Source organism: Pinus tabuliformis, chromosome 5_2 (genome assembly GCF_031772625.1).
Source record: "Pinus tabuliformis cultivar Carrire ecotype Pingquan chromosome 5_2, CPIR1, whole genome shotgun sequence".
In the NCBI taxonomy this organism is placed as follows: Eukaryota; Viridiplantae; Streptophyta; class Pinopsida; order Pinales; family Pinaceae; genus Pinus; species Pinus tabuliformis.
In genome coordinates this window covers 304,994,110-305,019,205 of record NC_142306.1, presented here as the reverse complement: position 1 = coordinate 305,019,205, position 25,096 = coordinate 304,994,110, and the positions used below count along the sequence as shown (strand labels likewise).

At 37.9% G+C, this 25,096-nt stretch overlaps 1 protein-coding gene across 1 annotated transcript in view; it reads right to left on the bottom strand.

Moving 5' to 3' along the window:
- LOC149158755 (uncharacterized) overlaps window positions 1–24,482 on the bottom strand; it is a 37,014-nt gene extending 12,532 nt beyond the window's left edge. Inside the window, 8 exon segments of the mRNA XM_089434093.1 lie at window positions 15,083–15,448; window positions 15,450–16,227; window positions 18,137–18,217; window positions 21,202–21,612; window positions 21,614–22,410; window positions 22,819–23,022; window positions 23,319–24,319; window positions 24,464–24,482. Of these exon segments, the coding sequence (XP_089290219.1) occupies window positions 15,083–15,448; window positions 15,450–16,227; window positions 18,137–18,217; window positions 21,202–21,612; window positions 21,614–22,410; window positions 22,819–23,022; window positions 23,319–24,319; window positions 24,464–24,482 (3,657 nt within the window).
- Window positions 24,483–25,096: the final 614 nt, after the last annotated feature.

The following is a 25,096-nucleotide window of genomic DNA, read 5'->3' as shown; positions in this document are numbered from 1 at the left end:
GAAAAGGAAATCTGCAAGTGCTAGCAAAAGTGGCCAAACTGTGAGCTTGCATGTTTTGTTTCCTAGGAATAACAAAGAAACCAATTTAAAGAAGTTCTTTAATCAGATCTAGAACAGTTTCTTTGTATTGGCTAAGTCTTGGCTTATTCATAGAATACTCTCCTCTAATTTTTTTATGATCAATTCAGAGTCTCCCATGATAGAAATTCTCTTGGATCCAAGGTTTCTTACAATTTTCAATCCAAAGATCAAATTTTCATATTTTTCAATGTTGTTTATGCATTTAAAGTTTAATCTAAAGGCATGACCTTCAAAAGTATTATTTTCCATGTTATGAATCCAAACTCCTGCACCTGCCCCTAATATGTTTACTGAACCATCAGTCTAAGTGCCACTTAGATTCATGAAATATATTTTAACTGTTAGGTTCTTTATGTTCTTGTTTGACAGTTGTGCTATTGTCCTTTTCAGTGTCTGAGTTACATAAAATGAAAGAATCCATATCAGAATGTACAGAATAAATAGTCTAATTCTGTGGCTTATCTGTACTACTAACCATGTATTTCGTTAAAGTTTCTCTATAAAGGTTTTTAGGGGGACCAAATACTCAAATTGTGCAATAAGACATGTCTAATTATAGGGATCCCTGCAATTTAGCTCCCCATGAGAGAGACAATAGTATTCCATGCTTTGGAGGGATATCAACAACTACAATATCCATGACAATAGTCTTACCTCGGTATTGAACTAAAGTGACACACAAGAATTTTATTAGACCCAGGAATTTAACTTTACTAGAGTCAAAAGAGAAAATATCTTTGTATGGTCTAGTTATATCTAAATCCAATGTTTCCATGATTGCTTTTGGCATTAGATTGTGGGATGCTCCTAAATATAACATAGCATGTGTAAGATTTGATCATGAATAGTCAACCTAATGTAGAATGGAGGAACACCACTTTGTTCATGTTTTCCATTTACCTCCGGACCAAATATTAATTATGTTTGGTCATCATTTAGATTAGCAGAGTCTTCTCCTTCATCTATATTCAATGTTCCAGTCATTTGGGCTTTGTAGGAATAATTTCTTATCAATTTTGTTAAAGGAACTAATATTTTTAATTTGGCAATTTTATTTTGGATATTAAATGGAGTCCGTGTTTTGCCTAACTGAATGACTTCCACCTTGGATATTGGATTTTGTGTAGTTCTTTCTCTTTTATCTTTAGTTGGTAATTCAATTTGTGTTTGGGTGTCTACTGTTTTACTATTTTCAATTATTTGATTTGGATTTGGAATAGTTTGGGAAGTAGTTGGAAGTTGAATAACTCTTGAAGCTTCAGGATCCGTTGATTTTTGGTCATCCTTTGAAGTTTTCACAGCAACTGATTTTTGAATATCAGCTGAAGCTTTGATAGTAGTATCTATGATGTCTACAATTTTTGGTCTGGCTGCAATCTTTGGAGTGAAATTTTTTTGGGTTTCCCTAGAGAAAATTTGCAGCACATTGATTACAGGAGCTCCCACTGTCTTCTTAGTTTGAGTTTGGACAATTTTATTAGTAGGGGATTCTTTGTTTTTCTTACTCCTAAGGTTATATTTCTTATGAACTTCATTAATTACAAACTCATAACCTTGTTTATAATCAAAAGAACCTCCATATTGTAACTATAATTGTTGTAACAAGCATAATTCTTGTTCTTCTTGGGTAAGAAAAATAGTATTACCATCATTTATTCCCATTAAGTTAATATGAGTGTCTTCATCTTCTTCATTTTGGTGAGAACTTTCAACATATTTTTCTTGGAATGGTGGTCTAATCTATTGAGCAAATGACCCTTCTCTAGGCTTACTAGTATTGGGATTCTTCCTAAAGTTAGGATTTCTTATTTGAGGACCTTGTTGTTGATTATCACATTGTGGTTTTCTTTCCATAATTTCTATTCTATCCATTAAATTTTCTAAACTTTCGGCCAAAGTATCTATCTTAACATTTGAAGTAAATGGTTCCTCCTTAATGGTAACTCTCCTTTCATTTCTCATCCTAGCTCTTTTAGCCAACAAGTTAGCTTCTACACTAACTGCATCACTCTGCATCTATTCTAAAGTTGGAGGGTTTCTTTCTCTTAATTGGTAAGACATATCAGTGTCAAAACCATCAGGGAATTTGATTAGTGCCAAGTCTAGTGAAGGTTTGATATTTGCAGGGATTGCATTATAAACACTGTTAAACCTAGTACAATAGTCCTAAACATATTTATTAGGGGCTCTTCTAATGATTTCATATTCAGATAATATTTGTAAAGGAAATTTCTTCCTTTCCCATCTATTGATGAACAATCTATGGAAAGAAGGTAAATCATCAATATGACCAGCAAGCAAACCTTTGAACCATTTCTTGACATCTCCTGCCATCATTTGTGAAAATAATCTCATTTTTACATCTTCTTCATCAATTTCATGCAATTCCAGATAATCATTCATTTTATTTACATGTTGTTGTGTTGTATATTGACAAGTACCATCAAAATGAAATATTTTTCTCTGGTAGTCTTGGGGTGTGGCATGTACTTGAGCTGGTAAGGTTAAAGGAGCATATTTGGTAACCATGGCTAAGATTCTAGCTTGGCTAGGAGGTAAAGTGGTAGTGCTTGAAGATGAACTTGAAGGAATTACAATTGAACTTAAAGGGCTTACTAATGAACTTGAAGTATTTACAAATGTAAATAAAACTCTAGGCTAAAGAGGAAGCTTGGGGATGCCTGATCCTGTGGAATGAGGTGTAGTGGAAATAATAGATGAGGTGGTACTAAATAAAGATGAATTTACAGACTCTAAAGGAATGGTAGAATACTTAGGAGTAGCAACAATTAGGGTAGTTAATTCAACTAACTATTGAAAATAAGCTTCATCTATGTGTCTTATCAAATTTGAGGTTAAAGCATCAAGTTTGTCAAAATTGTCTAGAATATGCTGATCTAAATCAGGATGTGTAGTAGTCTTCTTTGCTTCAATAAATTGAAGAAAAGCAGGGTCTATTATAGTATCATGGACTGAATTTTCAGATTTGGTAAGAAACAATGAATGCTCAAATGATAAGTCAAAGTGAAGATCCTCTAAGTTTGATAACTCTTTAGGAAGTGAATTGGCTTTAGTTTGCTGACTAATGCTTTCTCGACTTTCTACTTATTTTTTTTTTCTTAAGGTTTTTTCTGGATTATCAACAATTATAGCAGGGTTTGTATCTGGATGTGCCCAATTTTAGTATGGTATTTTGGAAGCCATAATTTTACAATTTTTTATTTTTTTAATGAAACCTTTCAACAACCCTATAATGGCCTTAAGGTGAAAACATGCGATTTAGGATTTTCTTTAAGGTTTATTAAACTGATGACCTTCTCCAATATGGTTTCCACTATGTTATCACTCTAAAATTTACCTAGGTTTATGAAAGAAATAATAGAGGTAACCACAAACCTTCTTTTGAGATTAGGATCTAGCCTTCCTAATGCTCAGAGAAGGCTCTCTCTTAATGATTTAACTTTGTTGAGTTAATTGATTTTAGGCTAGTTATTTAAGCTTGATTGGTTTTGATTCGATTGGGTGGTGGAGTCACTGATTCAGATGGATAGATAAGTGTATTTTTACCATTGCACCATGGCATCTAAATGTCAAGAAAACAAGACTGAATCAAGTTCTAAAGATAGTGTTCACAGGGCAAGGTAGCTGAGTAAATTAAGATAATCTAGTCTAGGTGGTGAAGTGGTTTTTCAATCAGGGTCAAGGAGTAGTTAAGGATTCCTTAAATAAGACAATGAGAGAAATGAAAGAGGTCAATCTAAACTAGGGAGAAATTAGGAATTCCCTACTCTAGATATCAAAAGAAAACATTAAAATGAATAACTGTTCAAGACAAAGTGTACTTAAACAAATTCTAAAGTAAAATTCCAATTATTTCATTCAAATTGGAAACACATGTATGTTTGTGAAATACTTAAGAAAATAACAATTTGACTAATGAAAGATACTTCATTGAAGTGGCCTTACACATGAATCTTGTAATGCAATGCCTTTATTACTCAGTCTAGTCCGTTGACTTGAAAAATGTTACAATAAACCCTTAGGTTTTCCGATCAATATGACTATAGAAAATGTTCAGCAATCCACCCTATATACTTCGAATTATGAAGTATTTATATAAAAAATAGTTACAAAATATCCTAAACTATTTTAGGAATTATTCAATGAAAATAAATATCTTCATGTAAGAAGATAGAGACACCTAGGAAACTAAATGGCTAGTTGTCCCTTCTTTTACTGATTTTTCTATTTTATGCTTTGACCTTTTGTTGTTTTCTCTCTTTTTCTGTTGCTCTATGCTGGCGATCCTTCTACTTTTCCTTTTTACCGATACTCTTTCATCTGATACTCTTTGACTTAGTTGATCAGTTGTTTTACTTTAACTACTTTGTATTCACTGTTTACCTTGCATTTTTATAATACATCATTCAACTTTTCCCAAGTCTCTACATCTGGTAATTTAATACTTACAATTCTCCTACTTCATCATCGAAGTATATAGGGTGGATTGCTGAACATTTTCTATATTATATTACATCGAAGTATATTTTCCAAAGGTGGGATTGTTTACAAAAATATGTTTTACCTCATGCTGGAGGTAAAAGAGGTTCTCAAAAGTTTGGTAAAGGACCTTTCCTGTAGGCATCCCTTTCATGGAGGAATTGTTGGCTTGTTCCTTTTCCACTTCTCTAATTCTCTTATCATAGTCTTCATGTGGCATCAACCTGTCATTAATCCACAATGGATTAGTTAGACATTTCTACCTCAAAGTATCAAATTTGACCATGAACCTGGCTATTTCTTACTCCATTGTATGGCATTTATCCTCAAGTTGTGTCATCAAGTTCCTCTTGGTGATTACCTTCTTCAATTCCTATATGGTCCCAGTTCTGTCAGCTATTCCAAGATCCTGCAATTCATACGTATTCTTTGAGTTAAGGAACTAGATTATTCTTGAGGCTTCTTCTGGCATATTTCCAAGTTCAGCTCCAACCCTTTGAATTGCCTCACCATCCTCTTTGACCAAGTCATTTTGTTCAAATATCACCTGTATAGATGGCCAAATATCATTCACTAGGTCAATGATATTAGCCCATAAAAGATGTTTTGCTTGGGCTAGCGGCGTTTTCAATGGTAATTCTTTCTCCAGCTTCCCTATCTTTTCATTCGACTGGTTTGTCTTCTAAACTTCATTCTTATGCATAATTTGAGCTAGTTTTTTCTCATCCTCTAGACATTTTATTTGTTCCTTAAGTCTATTTATTTTAGTGGTTTGGATGGACATATCCTCCATGGATTTAACCAGTTTACTTGCTTCATCACTAGGATGAGCTACTGCTGTTGAACCTGTTGCTGATGTAGTGGCTGATGCAGTTGGAAGTGTTGTATCTAGTGGTGCTGCTGGGGCCAATGAAGATGCCAAAGTTGAAGGAACTGTTGTAGTAATTGTAGGAATAGTAGTGGCAGTAGTTGTCTCAATGTTGGCCCATTTCTCCTATATTAACTTGTCCATTTCATTATCCATTTCTTTCAATTGAGCATTCAATTGGAGAATGAGATCCATCATCTCATCTTTCTAGCTTTGGCTCTCTAGAACTTCCTTGGTCGGTGGATGTTTTGAAGAGGGCAATTTTAGTTGCTTCTTCAAAGTAATAATGTCTTCATTTTTCTTCTTTATGAGCTTTTCTGTAGCCTTGATGTCATTTGTATTATAGCCAATCTCAATAACCAAGTCTTCTGGTGACTTGATTCTATTATCTTTTTCCTATGAGGATGCTTTCTTTAGCTTAAATTGTGTTGTGATGTTGTTTAGAGAATTTTGAAGTTTTTCAACACTCATTGCCTTATTGGTCATCGTTGAGTAGATCATTTCTCCTATCTTCTTATGAGATTCAATTTGATTGATAGGGTGAATATCCTTGGCCAAAACTTCAAATTCTGTCTTCCTGTAGTTTGTTGATGCCTTAGGCTGCTGGACTGTAGGCTGCAGAAAGGTCATTTGCATTTTACCATTTTTAATGTCAAAAGATGACATTAACCTATTCTGATTGCTAGGAGTTTTTTTGAAATACTGGGAATATGTTTCATCTTTCAATGCCTCATTTCTTAATTTTTTCTCTTTATACTTCTCCTTTGGGTCCTTTTCCTTATCCACTAGTTTGCTTGTTGATGAGACCTCAATGCTAACTTTTTTTTGAATATTCTAATTATTAGAGGTGGAAGGTTGATGAGTTTCCTCTAAAACTAATGGAGTTACAGTATTTTCTTTGACCCTTGTATCTGTATCCATAATTTGAAGTGTCTTTACTATCTCAATGACCTCTTCTTGCTCTTCTTGCTCATTTCTAGGATTTAGCTTGGGTTTTTTCTTGTACATGATTTCAAATTTGTTATGTGTTGTATCTATGCTTGAGAAATAACCTTCTTCCATTGTCCTTTTTTATTTTTGTCCCATAGGGTTGGAGTATGCAAAATGGAACTAGTATCCATCTGTTTCTCCATATCTATCAAGGTATTTTCCAACCATTCTAATTGGTTGGAATATTTTCCAATATCTACCCTGGACTCATGCATAAAAGGGCTCAATTTGAATTTGAGCCTTAGTTTGTATATGACTCCTAAAGGGTCATAATTCCATTTAAAACCGCTCCTGAACTTCATTTCCTGTAAACACTTCTATGCTTTTTCTCTAGCCTCCCTATTATTACAGATAAAAGGATCAAGTTGGTTTTCTATCTTGAACTGTGTTTTCTTCCTAGCTGATAGGAAATTCACATCATCTGAGCTTATAATCTTCCTGATATATTCTAATGAAAATATCCTCATGGGAAGATATTTGGGCAACTTATAGGGAGTGAGTTGGAATCCATATATTCTAATTTCAGTGTGGTCCTGGTATAGATACCAGTCTCCTATGCTATTGTTCTGTTGTGCTATACAACAACCCCCCATTTCATAAAAAAATTATTTTTAAAACTATAATATGAAATGGGTCCCTTTTAGATTAAATTGCTATCAACTTATCATTATTCAAAAGGTTCGAAAAGAAATAAAACATTATAAACCTTTTTGATAAATCACATAATCGGTCTTATAATAAAAAATGAATAATCCTTTATTATTGCGATAAAGCGATCGTAAGATCGCATATCACAATAACAAAGGATTCATGACAAAATACCCATTGGTTTTCCCCGATGCGACAATGCACAAATGACTATCAGATATCGGGAAGGCAAGCGATCATAACAAAAGGCCCCGCTCTTTGCTCCGATGCGATATTGCTATCGGCGATCGGGGAATGTAGCATGCATGCATCTAAAAGCCCTCATTTAAAAACTTCGATGCGAATTGGAAATATCGCTATCAGCGATTAGGGATTCCGAAAGGACACCAATATAACAACTTAAGCATTCCCCCGATCACCGATTGCGATAAAGCTAGGCACAAATTTCAAAAAGGATTGATAAGGCCAGGATATATTATGGTTAATTAGTATTAAAGGCCTTTCTCTTCCCGATAGTGATTCACTTACGCTCAACCGCAAAAACATCAAAGCCACGCTTAAATGAGTTATTTGGCCAATAAACGATATGATGAGCATTTAAAGGATTGACAGGTTTAAACAGCCATTTAATGGAACAGTAAGGCCAAAATCTCTTTAGAGATTGTATCCGCGGCCACCTTAAGTTAATCCTCCATTATTCATTGATTAATATATCTCGTTCATATTTCATTTGCACCACCTATTCTCCGCATTACGTTCATTTTATCTCCTGTGCAGAGCTCCTCTGAAGTAGCAAATTGAAGCCAAATGGGGAAGAAATCTAAGAAAACTGGAACAACTTCATCTTCTGCAGTAACAGGACAACACATTGTCGATCCAGGACCAAGCAAAAAGGGATTGATCTCAGACACTACATGTCTAGGACTCGGTAAAACTACTTGGTTGAGCATCTATAATCCGATTGAGGCTGAAGAGCCTCAGGTAACAATAGTGCAAGCCACAACAAACCCAACCCGGAAGTCTGATGCTACTCTAAAGGATTTGGTCGACTCTTACCTTCATCGGATAGCAGCCCGAGAGAAAATTATTCCATATACAAATGTGGTAAGATGGGCAATAGAAGAAATTCCAATCACAAACAAAACATTTTGCACCATCGACGGGAAAGTGTTCGGCTCGTTTCAACCCGATGATTTGGGGCAAATGTACCATTTGCCTGCACTGGAGAAGAAGTACAACAAAGAATTTCTGGAGAAGTCCAGAAATGAAAATGACATTGAATCAGAACCTATACGAGATTGGATACAAAACCCAGCGAAACAGAAGCATGAGTCTTCGGTTAAGTACTCTGTCGGTTCCTTGTGTTCTCCTTATTGTTATGCCGGAGTAATGATGTGTAGGATTTGGGGGTTGCATGATTTCTCAAACTTCACTATAGAAATGGTACCTTTAATCGAAGCAACATGCAATAGTGAAATAATGGATTGGGGGATATACTGTGTGATAAGTTAGCAACAGTTGTTCTTGAATTTAGAAATAAATCCCACGTTACTGAAAGGTTCATTCCCCCATTTTACTATAGTGCCTACATCTTGGATACCCTCTGTTTTAATTCCAAATTTCCTGTGCTGGGGTGGAGATGGACTCCACAGGACCCCATTCCCATTCATATATACCACCAGAAGTTATGGAAAGCCCACTATAAACACCACCTATATCAAGTTTGCAATGGATTTATGTTACCTATTCACTATGCCATTTTTGACAAACCTGCTCCTAAGATTTCCTCAAAAGCAGAGATTGACTTGACAGCCATAGGGAGATGGTTTGGAGAAGAGAAATTCACGTATGTAAGAGTTTTCGGCCGTCATGCCAAGCCTCATGTCCTCCCCTTGTATACAACCAACAAACTATTGGCTCGAGAAGTAGCATATCAGCTTACATTCGAAGGAGTTACACAAACTCTAAGGAATAAAAAGAAGTAGGTTTGGCCTCCTTTTCCTCTAAGGTGTGGTGTTTATGTTTTGCATGACTATAAACATGTAGAGAAAGAAGCAGAAAATATTAATACACTGAATCTCGCCACTCTTCCTAATAGGCGATTTGACCCAAACAAAGTCGCCTATAATGCACTTGAATAGGAAAAACTCACTAAATTTGAAAATAAAGATGATGAGTTTGATGACCTGTTCTCCTCAGCCGAGTCGTTATTTCAGGTTCAAGCACTAGCTAGAATGAGATATCATGACGACGGGTTAGTCGAATTTAACAGACTAAGAGAGTAGAGGTTGCAAACTCTACCTCTAGATCTGTTAGCAATGGCCCTGATGACACAGTCAAGCGAGCCTAAACAACGACTTACCAATGAACCTCCTGCTATATCAGAAATTGCTGGAGAAATCCAAAAACAGGAGCAGGAGGAAGTGCAGAGGAAAGAGTAGGAGGAAGTGCAGAGGAAAGAGCAGGAGTAGAGCAACACGGAAGCTGCGGGTAAGATTATCAGGGTCTAATCTAACCGGAAATACCCTCTCCTTAGCAGTCGAGCCCCTGCCGGTCCTCACCCATCGGAATGAGTGAGTGATCCCTAAGTCATATGGGGCCTTCTATTTGTTTCAAATACCTGAGCATAGCTCAGGTTTGGGTTGACCTTGATGCGGCTCACCCTAACGGCGTACCTTTTCCATAATGGGTCAGCGAGTAAATGGTAACAACGGCTTAAGCCATTACGTGTAGGCGCTTTCCAGCCCAGATTGACCTGAAGTTGCTCCAAGAATGGCAGCAATTCGATTCAATCATAAGCAATATTGAAAGCTCAAAGGAATCCGATACATCCAAAGCGGCTGATACACAAGATACAGAATCAAAAGAGGTTCCAAGTGGAACCAGCGGCCTACCCCCTTCTACAGAAATAGAGATAATTCCCAAAGATCCTTCGGATCAGATCATTTTGCAAGTGTAGGATATAACTACATTGGATGTCTTTTACAGCCCAAAGCACAGGGCTGTAGTAAAGCGACAGCGGAAAAGGAGAAGGATTGATCAACCTTCCCTATTCCCTGAACAAATAGTGACAGCCAATGTGGTTTGGAAAGAGGAGTTTGATCCTTCTGATGACCTAAAAAAATTGTCCCAATATGCTGGAGCCTATTCGGCGGCCACCATGGACAAGGCATCAGAAGTGAGTAATCTGTTAAGAGAAAAGGACCAAGTAATCACCTCGCTACAAGCACAGTTATCGGAGGCACAACAGAAAGCAGAACAACTTGAACAACAGTTGTCTACGCAGCAACAAATAAATAATCAATTGAATAAACAATTGCAGGAAGAGAAACAAAGGATTGATTCAAGTGCGATTCAAAAGCAGAAAAAGCCGTCAGAAGCATTGGCAAAATTGAAAGCAGTGAATGAACAGATGGTGAAGTCGAAAGATGAGAAAATTGCTCAATTATCAGGCCAAATAGAAAAGTCCAAGAATCTTTCGCATCCTGTCGAGTTCAGAGCAGAAGCACTACAGATTAACAAAGCATTGGTAACACAAATAAGACTATTATGTCAGAAAATTTCTCAAGCAGAACCCCTATGTGACATAACAGCGTCAATAATCAATAAATCAGTCGACGCTAGAACAGACTTGGCGCAGGCCGATGAGACCTTGACCAATTTTCTTGATTGGCAGGACACTGATGAGGGATAGGCAGCCAATTTGCCAAAAATCTTAGAATCCCATAAAGAGATCCTATTTATGGAATGGCAGTCCCAGTTAATGAAAGCAGAGAGAGCAGTTTCTAGATGCAAATTAACCACAAGTAATTTGGTTGAATTAATTAATGATACTCTCTACTTATCTAATATGATCTCTCAATGTAAACCAGGTAAATTACTATCGGCTAAAACATTAGAGCAGTCATGTTATCAAGAGTTGGAAAAGAATGGGAGATTGATCGCAGGTATTAACAGTTTAATTTGGGACACCTATTGGTTGTTCCTAGTAAAACCATATAGCCAGAGAGCCGCCCTCAAGTGCCTAATAGATGCAATCGGGTGTATCATTCCTGATATACAAGATGCCACCTATGCTGCTTAACTCAATTCTCGTCTTAGCCGCCCTCCAGAAGTGGAACCAATGCTAGCAATATGCCAACTCAGGTTGAAAGGAAAACAACCAGAGTGATGAATCATGTTGCCGACTACCAGATTGCTATGAGGAAGATACTCCAAATCAAGTTGTAGCAATTAAGTAGCATTTTCATTTTATAGTTAGTTAGTTTAACCAAGTATTTATAGACCCTTTAAATGCATTGGAAAGAATCGTAAGTTTTTGTATATGACTTAAACCTGAAGTTGCACTACTGTACTTCAGGCATATTTTTTTATAAAGACTCGGCCAATTATTCCAATTTTGATAACGAAGATTTTATGGGGATGTGCACTACTGCCTTTATTTAAAAGTATTTCTGAGTCAGAAGAAGGAATTCAAATAGTGATTGATGTTGGGAATGATTTGCAGCTCATATGGTACTACTATCTATGTCTGAGTTCATTCTTTTTATGTGAATTGTTATTTGATCGCTTTTGCTATTATTGGATATATGTGTGTGTTTTTAACAACATCCTTTATACTTTCCACTACTGGATGTTTACAGCATGCTTTTATTTTATCATACATGTATCGGTAATATAAAAGGATAAGTGTAACAATGTTTTGTTAATCACTTTGTTCAACTATTTGAACAAAGCAATCATTAAGTGAATGAATGTCTATGTTTATTGAGTAGAGTCATCTATATGCCTATCAATGAATAGAGATCATCAAGCATTGCACTTAAAAGAATATAAGCTTCCCAGGATAGAATAGTCATTTATATTTTCACTGTTAGACTAAGTCATCCACTCATTATCATTTATTAGAAAACCAATCACTCATCCATCCCCTTTCTTATTCATAATTGGGAAACTGGTCCCATTATATCAAGTCGAAGCCACCATACCAAACGGAAAAGGAGTTGTATTAAGGTCCGGACCGGGTGGTTATCCGCCGATGTTGATGCAACGATTTTCGGGGCATCAACATGTTCTTAGACAACTACAAAACTCTTTTTATCACATCACTGATCCTGGGTTTACTGCTATTGCTTAGCATATTTACAACTGAATGAACAAAGGAATCAATGAACTCTTTGTAACTGAAAAAGAGTGGAATACTTTTGGATTAAGGGTGTCCAAAAGATGACGGATCTGGGATGGCCCTTAGTGTCTAGCTTTTGGATGTTGACTGGAAATATAAGAACATGTGGAACAATATAGAAGAGTATTTGAATAATCTTTCATTTTGAAATCTGATCAGTTGATCATGAATTCTGTCTGCCAAGAATTGGGAAAAATTGAAGACTGTAATAGGAGGCTTTCCAGGGAAACAAATAGAGAGAAAAGCAAGTATAGGCTCATCTACATGCTCATCAGTGGTATATGCAAGAATGCAAGAGAGCATGGTCACAATTTTTCTGGCCCTCTTAGAGAAAATGGTGGGAGAGTATGGAGGACTATCTGCAGGAGTATGAGACTCTTCTAGGATGAAAGTGTGAAATATTTGAGACCTCTTGGGAAGGTCCAGATTCAAGTAGAGTTCAAGTAGGTTTTCAATGGAAAATGGGGTTTCATTTTGGTTTGGCTAGATCTGCAGCATTTGGTTTATTGACCCTGCAGTGATTGTAAATAAAATCTGCTGGTTGGGAGAGACTATGGCTCTTTGGCTTGGGATATAACATTTTTCGCATAGATGGATGATTTCAGGGAACTAGTATACCTGTCAGAACACATATTTAGGAAAATTTGATTCCCATATATGAATGACATCATTTTGGTTGAGGAATTTTTCTTTGCTCTAGTAGTGGAGTTTCAATAGATGTCAAGGGAAAACCATGTATTTGATTTGGGAATATCTGTCAGCCAAGGGGAGGTGGTCAACATCCAGGTGAGGGGTTTGCAGAGGTTTCTCATTCAGAATTCTTTGGGAAGCCATAATTTTGTTTATTCTATTGAATTACTCCTCTGGCTTTGGGAGTAGAGTTAGGAGCTCTAGAACAGTGGGAAGGGTGAATACAGTGTGCAGAAAAGGGATTTTGAATGCACAGTGGGTTTCTTTTAACTTGGAAGGGTTTTTTAATTAGTTTAATTAATTAACCTTTTATAATTATTGTGCAAATCTTAAGTGGGGGGTCGTTATGGGTCTTTCAAGAATACCTAGAAAAATGGAGATTTTGTGCGCAGACAAGGTTCTTTGGTAGCATAGAAGGTTTTTGAGGCTTCAATTGTCTATGTTCTGCTTCAATTTGGAGTCTTCAGGGTCTTCAGGTTGTAAATGGGTAGAAAACAGTTGAGCAGAGTTCCCGGGCATTAGAATTGGTTGAAAAGGGGGATTTTTTGGTTTTTAACCAACAATGGTTAAATTTGGGCATGGGATTAATAAATGAACAGTGGGGAGTTTCGTTTTACATGAGAGTGGGTGTGGTTATGTCATATCACACCACTTTTCAATGGAGGGTGGTATTTTTTGAGAGCGCATGACATAATGTGGGGTTTCCACATAGCAAAAGAACACTCGAGAAAAACCACGAATCTCACATGCTTTTTGGATGTTAATGATCAGATGATGGGAGTGCGCGACATGGTGATGGTCCGTCAGATCTGGGAGTGGTTGTGTTATCACAAAACCAGTACTAGGGACTGCAACCAAGCAAGGTCTCATGTAACTGTTTCAGACCGTACTTTAGATTAGGAATTAGCCTTCCTAATCAGAGAGGGCTCTCTCACAACTCTTGACAAAATCCTTCAAACACTAGATGGCTAACTCTTTATTTACTTATGAAAGAATAACTGGTTGGAAACACATCAAACTGGCTCTCATTGGGCTATGGAGTCTATAATATCAAGTAAACAAGGAAAACACAGTGACCTCATAGAAATCAAGGCTCTTAGCATTACATGTCAAACATATTTCACCAAAACATAGCTTGTTGTATACATAGGAAGTCAGAGCATATATTTATGAATTCTAAGTGATTGCATACAACAAAACCATAAAATAACATAAAGTACCACACATCATCACTACATTTGAACATGACAATCCTTCGAGAATCTTGAGAAGAGAATAACTCTGTTTTACTATTACTGTCAAAAAAGGTCTTACAATGGCCCAAAACAACACTGTTTTTCTATTAAGTATCCAACCCTTTTTACATCTAACCTTGGCCCATATATAGGCAAGCAAACTAAAACACCTCGAGCTTCCTCCTCCAGCATGAGGGGAGCCTCGAAGGTGGCTATTAACTATTCCTACATGCTACTAACTAATGCATTAATTACAAACATGCTGAACTATAATTACACACAATCCTAATCAAACTAAAATACTAATTTCATTCTCCTCGTATACTTGATACTTTCTTGAATGCTTTGGCAGCTGTCCTCCTTCAATTAATCTGATATGGCTGAGTTACGGATGCAATGAACGCTGACTTGGGATGCTTGAAAGCGCTGATGGCTCATTTAATGACTAGAAAGTGTGCTCCTATTATAATGGTCTATGTCTCCCAACCTTCTCCGAAAGTGTAGCAACATGTTCCCAAATCATTTAACAACCCCAGGCATGAAGTACTACCATGTTTTTGAATGTACTGTAGGTGGCATAGACAGATGTCTCTCTTTCACAACTCCTGCTCACAGTATTACACTAGCTGCTCTGTGCTTTTTTAAAATCATCACCTACAGCAGTTTCGTAGCGCGCTACGAAACTGCTGTGTGATTTAAAAACACAGTCCCCCTCACTGGTTTTCTGCTAACACTGTGCTACATTTATTAATGATCTTCCTCATTCCAACAAATGAACAACAATTTGCAAATAATCCTGTTTAGCTGCCAGGCTTCAATGTCAATAGCTTTTCCTAAAAACAAACTCAAACAGCATGCTCGGATTCCTCTGCTTTCTGGAGATACTTTTAGGCCTGCCGAAAGGTTCTTGTAAAACTTATGAAATTCCAAGGTATCACCTCCAGCCTTGCGGACTTCAACCATAAAAAGAGAAGAAGCTACTTCAAATACCTCTGTAGCTACATTCAAATGACCCTTTCTTCCAGTCTTTGAACCTTGCATCTTCATCTTGTAATTTCTCTTTTGCACATTGAATCCAAGAGGCTTTGCAGCTTCCTCAATTTTTGATACTATCTCGTTTGCAGGGCGTTTAGATGCAAACCTCGTTTCTTGCTTAACCATACCCATTTCCATTTCAAAGAGATTGCCAAGATTGAGACCCTGGAACATGGAGATAAGTTCAAATGCATTCATCACCTCTGGTTTTGTTTCCCTTTTTTTTTGTAACAAGATGTTCTTCTGAACCATTGAAAACAGCATCAACATCATCCAGATTTACATCTTCTTCTTCATTAAACTTGGGTGGCTTATAACCTTTCTTGAACCATTCATTGTCTAAAATCTCAGGTACTGTAATTCGTGTCTTAGGGTTTGGGTCCAAAATCCTTGTAATTAATTTCTTTGCACCAGAAGAAAACCATGAAGGGCATGTAAAATCTGATTTATATATCTTTTTATACAATGTCATAAGGTTTGGATCATCAAAAGGCAAGTAACCTGCTATTAAAACAAATAGGATGACACCACATGACCACAAGTCTGCAGTTGCCCCATCGTAACCTTTATCATTGATGACCTCACGAGCAACATAATTGGGTGTTCCACAAGTAGTGTGAAGCAAACCGTCATCCCTGACTTGTTGAGACAGTGCACTTAGGCCAAAATCTGATACTTTAAGATTTCCATATGTATCCAGAAGCAAATTTTCTGGCTTCAAGTCCCTATAGTAGACACCCTTACTATGGCAGTAATCAACAGCATTAATAAGCTGCTGGAAGTATCTCCTTGCTTCATCTTCCTTCAACCTTACATGGTTAAATATTTTGTCAAAGAGCTCGCCTCCAGATATAAACTCAAGTATAATGTAAATTCTTGTCTTACTGGCCATGACCTCATACAGCTGGACAACATTTGGATGCTTAATCAACTTCATGGTTGATATTTCCCGTTTTATCTGATAGTTAACCCGTTGAATAGTATTGTCTTCATCCCAATAATAAGAATTAGATTTCTGTATTCCCCATCTTTATATTGTGAGTCATCATCTGCTTGCCCATCCATCATCCTTCAGGTATAAGAAATTCAGCTTGCAGACACTCTGTTCAAATAACCACATGACAATCAACTTTCATACACAAAAACACATTAATTCATCAGGCGCTCTCGACCTCCCTCATTCACCGGTACCATGATATGCTCCATTCAATGCATATAACAACCACAGGTCCACAACGATTATACCAACAACCGACAGTAAACACAGAGTAATCAAATCGACCTCAATCCATCAACAACTCTCTGGTATTCAACTGACATTTAGGGAATCGACCACCTATTATGTAGAGCGGTTTACATTACAGGCTACCCAAATTGCTATGCTTCTAACTTTTGTATTACATATTTAGCATATTGATTTAACCTTTTTGCTACAGGTGCACAAAGAAATCAATAGTCCAATCTGTAAATCCTCCATGCTATTATGTCCTCGAGCGCGGGTTCCAACAACTGCTTCACTTCAAACAAGGTTGTCATTCCTATAAAATAGTTTCTCTGGCGTGCTTCCAATAAAAGCCGATAATTTGGAAAGCTGAAAACAGAATTGATACGCATTTTGATCATTTTCCTGAAAACATAATTGCCAGATGTCTCATTATAACAACAGTGACTATTGATCACCCCTGCCACCTGTTTGCGTAGAAAAAGAGGTCTTATGAAGCTAGGCCACGATGATAATGAGCTACGTCTGTTTCATCAAACACTTGCGCCCATACATTAAGCTATTCCATGAATTTTCCACGGGACCAAAAGACGTGTTTCTTCATAGACTCTAATAATCCCAAAGACAAATCTTCCAAAATTGATTCAACCTTCATATTGATAAGGTTCTGGTTTTTAGCTTCCTCGACCTTCGACATGAACACTTTCAGAACTGCCTTCTTCATATCTGCCTTCGTTTAGATCGCTGGTGACCCTTTTTGCAAGCTCCAATAAGGGTTCTGTTTCAGTGGCATGGAATGTTTTCAAAATTGCTGATTGGTAGAAACCTGAGGTGGAATCTGGTATCACAGGCTCCAACATGGATCTGCAGTTGAGCAGAATAGCTGATGCATAATGCTCTCCTCTGCTTCCTGTGCCTTTGAACTTTGCAACCGCCCTCAATGATGCAACAATTAGCAACCCATTCAAATCCGATGATTTACTCTCACATACTCGAAGCATTTTGTTTGTAGCAGATTCACCGAAATCGGCGATAATGATACGAGACTTCCTGTCGTCGACCACATTCTCCAATGGAAGAATAGCATGGCGGAAAGCAGACAACCCATAACCCAAAACGTCGAGGCCACGTGCCCAGAATGGTTTACTGGCTTTTCCAGGAGGAATGGCATCTTCCACACATGGAGGAACTTCCTCACCCATCTCCAAACGTTTCTCCAGCTCGACTCTCATCCTTCTGTCAATCAACTCCTGCAGATCTTCTCCATTCTCCTCGGCAATAACAAAGCCCTGTAAATGCTTCATAAACTAAGAAGAAATACCCACTTCAGAAAGATGGTCTGTTGCAACAGGGTGCAGTTTCAGTATGATTAAACTGTCTGTATTGGGAAAACGATACAGATGAGCTTCGATAACTCTGAACGGTTTCTGTTGAGGAAAAGTGGTATTCATCTCATCTTCTACTATTTGCAGCCATGGCTCTTGAGCCCTTTTATCTATGTTTTCCACAGGCTGCAAGGCTTCCTGGTTTATGATTTCAATATCCAGCAATACATTATCATTGATATCAAAGCATAGCTGGCCTTGTTTGTCAATGATTCGAGCTCTGAGAAGTGGTTGGGCAGCTAAAATTAGTGAAAGAGATGCTTGAATGGGCGCAACTCCTATGGATTTGGCCAAGAGAATACCTGTAATGCAGGTGCCTGTCCTGTTTTGTGAAAGAAGTTACAGATTGTGAAAAGACAATCCCAAATATCAAACACTCTATGACTTATAAAATTTAATAGATTCTTTGTCTAGAGGATTCAACACAAAATCTCCTGCAAGTCTCCCACATTAGTATGTACATCTTTCACAATCACCCATGAGCCGGAATTCAGAGATAACTTCCTTAATGTATTTGATGGCAATCCTACAATAGCTGCATCATCATAAGGTGTCTCCTTGAACATACTGCCACTGCTCTCATCGACATTCCTGGAGGGAAGTAGAACTCTGTACAATAAGCATGCTAGGATTTGGACCTTCACTGAAAACTCAAACAAATCCCCAGTTTCGTAGCACGCTACGAAACCACTCAAACAGGTAGCGCTGCGAAACTGCTAAAAAGAATTCTGGCGCTGCGAAAATACCCTGACTTTAAGCCAAGCTAAAAAATTTTGACAGCGGCATTTTCAGTGATAACAGTGGCTCCACTTGGGATAGTGTGCCCTTGTGGTGCGCTAAGAACATGCAGCTCCAGTGCCTTATCTAAATTTGCTTGACAAGCATGACTGCAGGAGAAAGAAAATTACATCTACTGAAAAGAAATGCTTAGTTAACCTTGAGCTTATTTGCAATTACCTACCTACCTACCCTAACCATTTCAACTTCTTCAGCTCAATCAATATGAAACTTCCAATGCAGCCAATCATTAGCCTCATCTGATATTTGATTTCTTTGACTGTCTTGGAGTTCAGGGACAATGTGATAGTGTGATGACCGCTGCCACTGAAATTGTCTCTGACTGTATGGGATTTCAGATCCAATGTGATAGTGTAAAGACTGCTGCCACTGAAATAGTCTCTGATCTTCATAGGAAAACTGAAACACTGGCGAGTAAAACTCTTCCATGTAATCAGCTATAGGATCCCAGAACACATGATCAGCTTATCCTTCCTTGAAACTTTCCAGCTGTGCAAACTGATCTTCAACCACAGTGTTCAGTTCCTCAATCATGAAAGAGAGAGGAACCAGCATAGTCTCCTTGCGCTCTGTCACAGGAAACTTTTGAGAATAATAATCATGATCATGAAAATTGTATTCCTGAATTTGTCCTTCTAAACTTTCAATTTCTTTCTCAATATCTTTGGTAAATTCATCAAAAAATTTCATCTTATCCTCTGACTTGCAGTCAAAGGATTTCAGATATGAGGATAAGGACAAAGAAAAAGATTCATTAGTTTCTTCTGTACTATGATCACTATTCCATTATTTAAAACCTTCAACTGAGGGAGATTCTGCCACCACCTCTGTCCTATCTATCCATTCCTCCAAGAACATAAGCCAAAAGTCTGGCAATGACTTAATGGACTTGGCAGGCAAGCATTCAACCCACTGTTTGCATTTCCCTTGGAGTGAATCATAAAATAACCTTATGCAAACATCCTCATGTTTAACCCTAAGAAGCTCAGCAAAATGACAGAAATCTGAAATATGATCCAAGGTTAAACTCAAATCTTCACCGTTAAATTTTGGACCATTCCTTAGAAAGTATGCATCCTTGGGAAAATGGTTTGGGAAACCATGAATTCCTGAGAAATCTATGCATGCATACCTTGAACAAAGGAGGGCAGCTTCTGGGTCTTTTATAACTCCAGTGGAATCACCATGAATATATAACTTTGAATTCTTCAACAATGGAGTCGCCAAGGTAGTTTTGCAGCCTTGAAAATCATTTGAACTCCTGCTACCTTCAGAAATTCAATCTTAAGCTCCCGGCAGACACACCAAAATGTTATCACAAAACTAGTACTAGGGACTACAACCAAGCAAGGTCTCATGTAACTGTTTCAGACCATACTTTAGATTAGGAATTAGCCTTCCTAATCAGAGAGGGCTCTCTCACAACTCTTGACAAAATCCTTCAAACACTAGATGGCTAACTCTTTATTTACTTATGAAAGCATAACTGGTTGGAAACACATCAAACTGGCTCTCATTGGGCTATGGAGTCTATAATATCAAGTAAACAAGGAAAACACAGTGACCTCATAGAAATCAAGGCTCTTAGCATTACATGTCAAACATATTTCACCAAAACATAGCTTGCTGTATACACAGGAAGTCAGAGCATATATTTATGAATTCTGAGTGATTGCATACAACAAAACCATAAAATAACATAAAGTACCACACATCATCACTACATTTGAACATGACAATCCTTCGAGAATCTTGAGAAGAGAATAACTCTGTTTTACTATTACTGTCAAAAAAGGTCTTACAATGGCCCAAAACAACACTGTTTTTCTATTAAGTATCCAACCCTTTTTACATCTAACCTTGGCCCATATATAGGCAAGCAAACTAAAACACCTCGAGCTTCCTCCTCCAGCATGAGGGGAGCCTCGAAGGTGGCTATTAACTATTCCTACATGCTACTAACTAATGCATTAATTACAAACATGCTGAACTATAATTACACACAATCCTAATCAAACTAAAATACTAATTTCATTCTCCTCGTATACTTGATACTTTCTTGAATGCTTTGGCAGCTGTCCTCCTTCAATTAATCTGATATGGCTGAGTTACGGATGCAATGAACGCTGACTTGGGATGCTTGAAAGCGTTGATGGCTCATTTAATGACTAGAAAGTGTGCTCCTATTATAATGGTCTATGTCTCCCAACCTTCTCCGAAAGTGTAGCAACATGTTCCCAAATCATTTAACAACCCCAGGCATGAAGTAATACCATGTTTTTGAATGTACTGTAGGTGGCATAGACAGATGTCTCTCTTTCACAACTCCTGCTCACAGTATTACACTAGCTGCTCTGTGCTTTTTTAAAATCATCACCTACAGCAGTTTCGTAGCGCGCTACGAAACTGCTGTGTGATTTAAAAACACAGTCCCCCTCACTGGTTTTCTGCTAACACTGTGCTACATTTATTAATGATCTTCCTCATTCCAACAAATGAACAACAATTTGCAAATAATCCTGTTTAGCTGCCAGGCTTCAATGTCAATAGCTTTTCCTAAAAACAAACTCAAACAGCATGCTCGGATTCCTCTGCTTTCTGGAGATACTTTTAGGCCTGCCGAAAGGTTCTTGTAAAACTTATGAAATTCCAAGGTATCACCTCCAGCCTTGCAGACTTCAACCATAAAAAGAGAAGAAGCTACTTCAAATACCTCTGTAGCTACATTCAAATGACCCTTTCTTCCAGTCTTTGAACCTTGCATCTTCATCTTGTAATTTCTCTTTTGCACATTGAATCCAAGAGGCTTTGCAGCTTCCTCAATTTTTGATACTATCTCGTTTGCAGGGCGTTTAGATGCAAACCTCATTTCTTGCTTAACCATACCCATGTCCATTTCAAAGAGATTGCCAAGATTGAGACCCTGGAACATGGAGATAAGTTCAAATGCATTCATCACCTCTGGTTTTGTTTCCCTTTTTTTTTGTAACAAGATGTTCTTCTGAACCATTGAAAACAGCATCAACATCATCCAGATTTACATCTTCTTCTTCATTAAACTTGGGTGGCTTATAACCTTTCTTGAACCATTCATTGTCTAAAATCTCAGGTACTGTAATTCGTGTCTTAGGGTTTGGGTCCAAAATCCTTGTAATTAATTTCTTTGCACCAGAAGAAAACCATGAAGGGCATGTAAAATCTGATTTATATATCTTTTTATACAATGTCATAAGGTTTGGATCATCAAAAGGCAAGTAACCTGCTATTAAAACAAATAGGATGACACCACAAGACCACAAGTCTGCAGTTGCCCCATCGTAACCTTTATCATTGATGACCTCACGAGCAACATAATTGGGTGTTCCACAAGTAGTGTGAAGCAAACCGTCATCCCTGACTTGTTGAGACAGTGCACTTAGGCCAAAATCTGATACTTTAAGATTTCCATATGTATCCAGAAGAAAATTTTCTGGCTTCAAGTCCCTATAGTAGACACCCTTACTATGGCAGTAATCAACAGCATTAATAAGCTGCTGGAAGTATCTCCTTGCTTCATCTTCCTTCAACCTTACATGGTTAACTATTTTGTCAAAGAGCTCGCCTCCAGATATAAACTCAAGTATAATGTAAATTCTTGTCTTACTGGCCATGACCTCATACAGCTGGACAACATTTGGATGCTTAATCAACTTCATGGTTGATATTTCCCGTTTTATCTGATAGTTAACCCGTTGAATAGTATTGTCTTCATCCCAATAATAAGAATTAGATTTCTGTATTCCCCATCTTTATATTGTGAGTCATCATCTGCTTGCCCATCCATCATCCTTCAAGTATAAGAAATTCAGCTTGCAGACACTCTGTTCAAATAACCACATGACAATCAACTTTCATACACAACAACACATTAATTCATCAGGCGCTCTCGACCTCCCTCATTCACCGGTACCATGATATGCTCCATTCAATGCATATAACAACCACAGGTCCACAACGATTATACCAACAACCGACAGTAAACACAGAGTAATCAAATCGACCTCAATCCATCAACAACTCTCTGGTATTCAACTGACATTTAGGGAATCGACCACCTATTATGTAGAGCGGTTTACATTACATGCTACCCAAATTGCTATGCTTCTGACTTTTGTATTACATATTTAGCATATTGATTTAACCTTTTTGCTACAGGTGCACAAAGAAATCAATAGTCCAATCTGTAAATCCTCCATGCTATTATGTCCTCGAGCGCGGGTTCCAACAACTGCTTCACTTGAAACAAGGTTGTCATTCCTATAAAATAGTTTCTCTGGCGTGCTTCCAATAAAAGCCGATAATTTGGGAAGCTGAAAACAGAATTGATACGCATTTTGATCATTTTCCTGAAAACATAATTGCCAGATGTCTCATTATAACAACAGTGACTATTGATCACCCCTGCCACCTGTTTGCGTAGAAAAAGAGGTCTTATGAAGCTAGGCCACGATGATAATGAGCTACGTCTGTTTCATCTAACACTTGCGCCCATACATTAAGCTATTCCATGAATTTGCCACAGGACCAAAAGACGTGTTTCTTCATAGACTCTAATAATCCCGAAGACAAATCTTCCAAAATTGATTCAACCTTCATATTGATAAGGTTCTGGTTTTTAGCTTCCTCGACCTTCGACATGAACACTTTCAGAACTGCCTTCTTCATATCTGCCTTCGTTTAGATCGCTGGTGACCCTTTTTGCAAGCTCCAATAAGGGTTCTGTTTCAGTGGCATGGAATGTTTTCAAAATTGCTGATTGGTAGAAACCTGAGGTGGAATCTGGTATCACAGGCTCCAACATGGATCTGCAGTTGAGCAGAATAGCTGATGCATAATGCTCTCCTCTGCTTCCTGTGCCTTTGAACTTTGCAACCGCCCTCAATGATGCAGCAATTAGCAACCCATTCAAATCCGATGATTTACTCTCACATACTCGAAGCATTTTGTTTGTAGCAGATTCACCGAAATCGGCGATAATGATACGAGACTTCCTGTCGTCGACCACATTCTCCAATGGAAGAATAGCATGGCGGAAAGCAGACAACCCATAACCCAAAACGTCGAGGCCACGTGCCCAGAATGGTTTACTGGCTTTTCCAGGAGGAATGGCATCTTCCACACATGGAGGAACTTCCTCACCCATCTCCAAACGTTTCTCCAGCTCGACTCTCATCCTTCTGTCAATCAACTCCTGCAGATCTTCTCCATTCTCCTCGGCAATAACAAAGCCCTGTAAATGCTTCATAAACTGAGAAGAAATACCCACTGCAGAAAGATGGTCTGTTGCAACAGGGTGCAGTTTCAGTATGATTAAACTGTCTGTATTGGGAAAACGATACAGATGAGCTTCGATAACTCTGAACGGTTTCTGTTGAGGAAAAGTGGTATTCATCTCGTCTTCTACTATTTGCAGCCATGGCTCTTGAGCCCTTTTATCTATGTTTTCCACAGGCTGCAAGGCTTCCTGGTTTATGATTTCAATATCCAGCAATACATTATCATTGATATCAAAGCATAGCTGGCCTTGTTTGTCAACGATTCGAGCTCTGAGAAGTGGTTGGGCAGCTAAAATTAGTGAAAGAGATGCTTGAATGGGCGCAACTCCTATGTATTTGGCCAAGAGAATACCTGTAATGCAGGTGCCTGTCCTGTTTTGTGAAAGAAGTTACAGATTGTGAAAAGACAATCCCAAATATCAAACACTCTATGACTTATAAAATTTAATAGATTCTTTGTCTAGAGGATTCAACACAAAATCTCCTGCAAGTCTCCCACATTAGTATGTACATCTTTCACAATCACCCATGAGCCGGAATTCAGAGATAACTTCCTTAATGTATTTGATGGCAATCCTACAATAGCTGCATCATCATAAGGTGTCTCCTTGAACATACTGCCACTGCTCTCATCGACATTCCTGGAGGGAAGTAGAACTCTGTACAATAAGCATGCTAGGATTTGGACCTTCACTGAAAACTCAAACAAATCCCCAGTTTCGTAGCACGCTACGAAACCACTCAAACAGGTAGCGCTGCGAAACTGCTAAAAAGAATTCTGGCGCTGCGAAAATACCCTGACTTTAAGCCAAGCTAAAAAATTTTGACAGCGGCATTTTCAGTGATAACAGGTTGATCAGAGGGCTATCACATGGCGGAGTTGCAAGGGATGAGTCAGGGTGTGATTGGCGGGGCCCAAGGATAAATAATGCGGTGGGTTAAATATATTCAAAGGTTTAGTGAGGGTCAGGGATTTATAACGTGGGGGTTTAAATACATAAGGTCAGAATATAGGTGTTATAGACATTTTTGTGCCTCGCATCATGGAGCATGAAATGTCAATAATCACAGGGATCCTCAGTCCCTAAACATGTTGTTCTTACCCCTAAAAGAACAAGGTCATCAAACAACAGCACTTCCAATC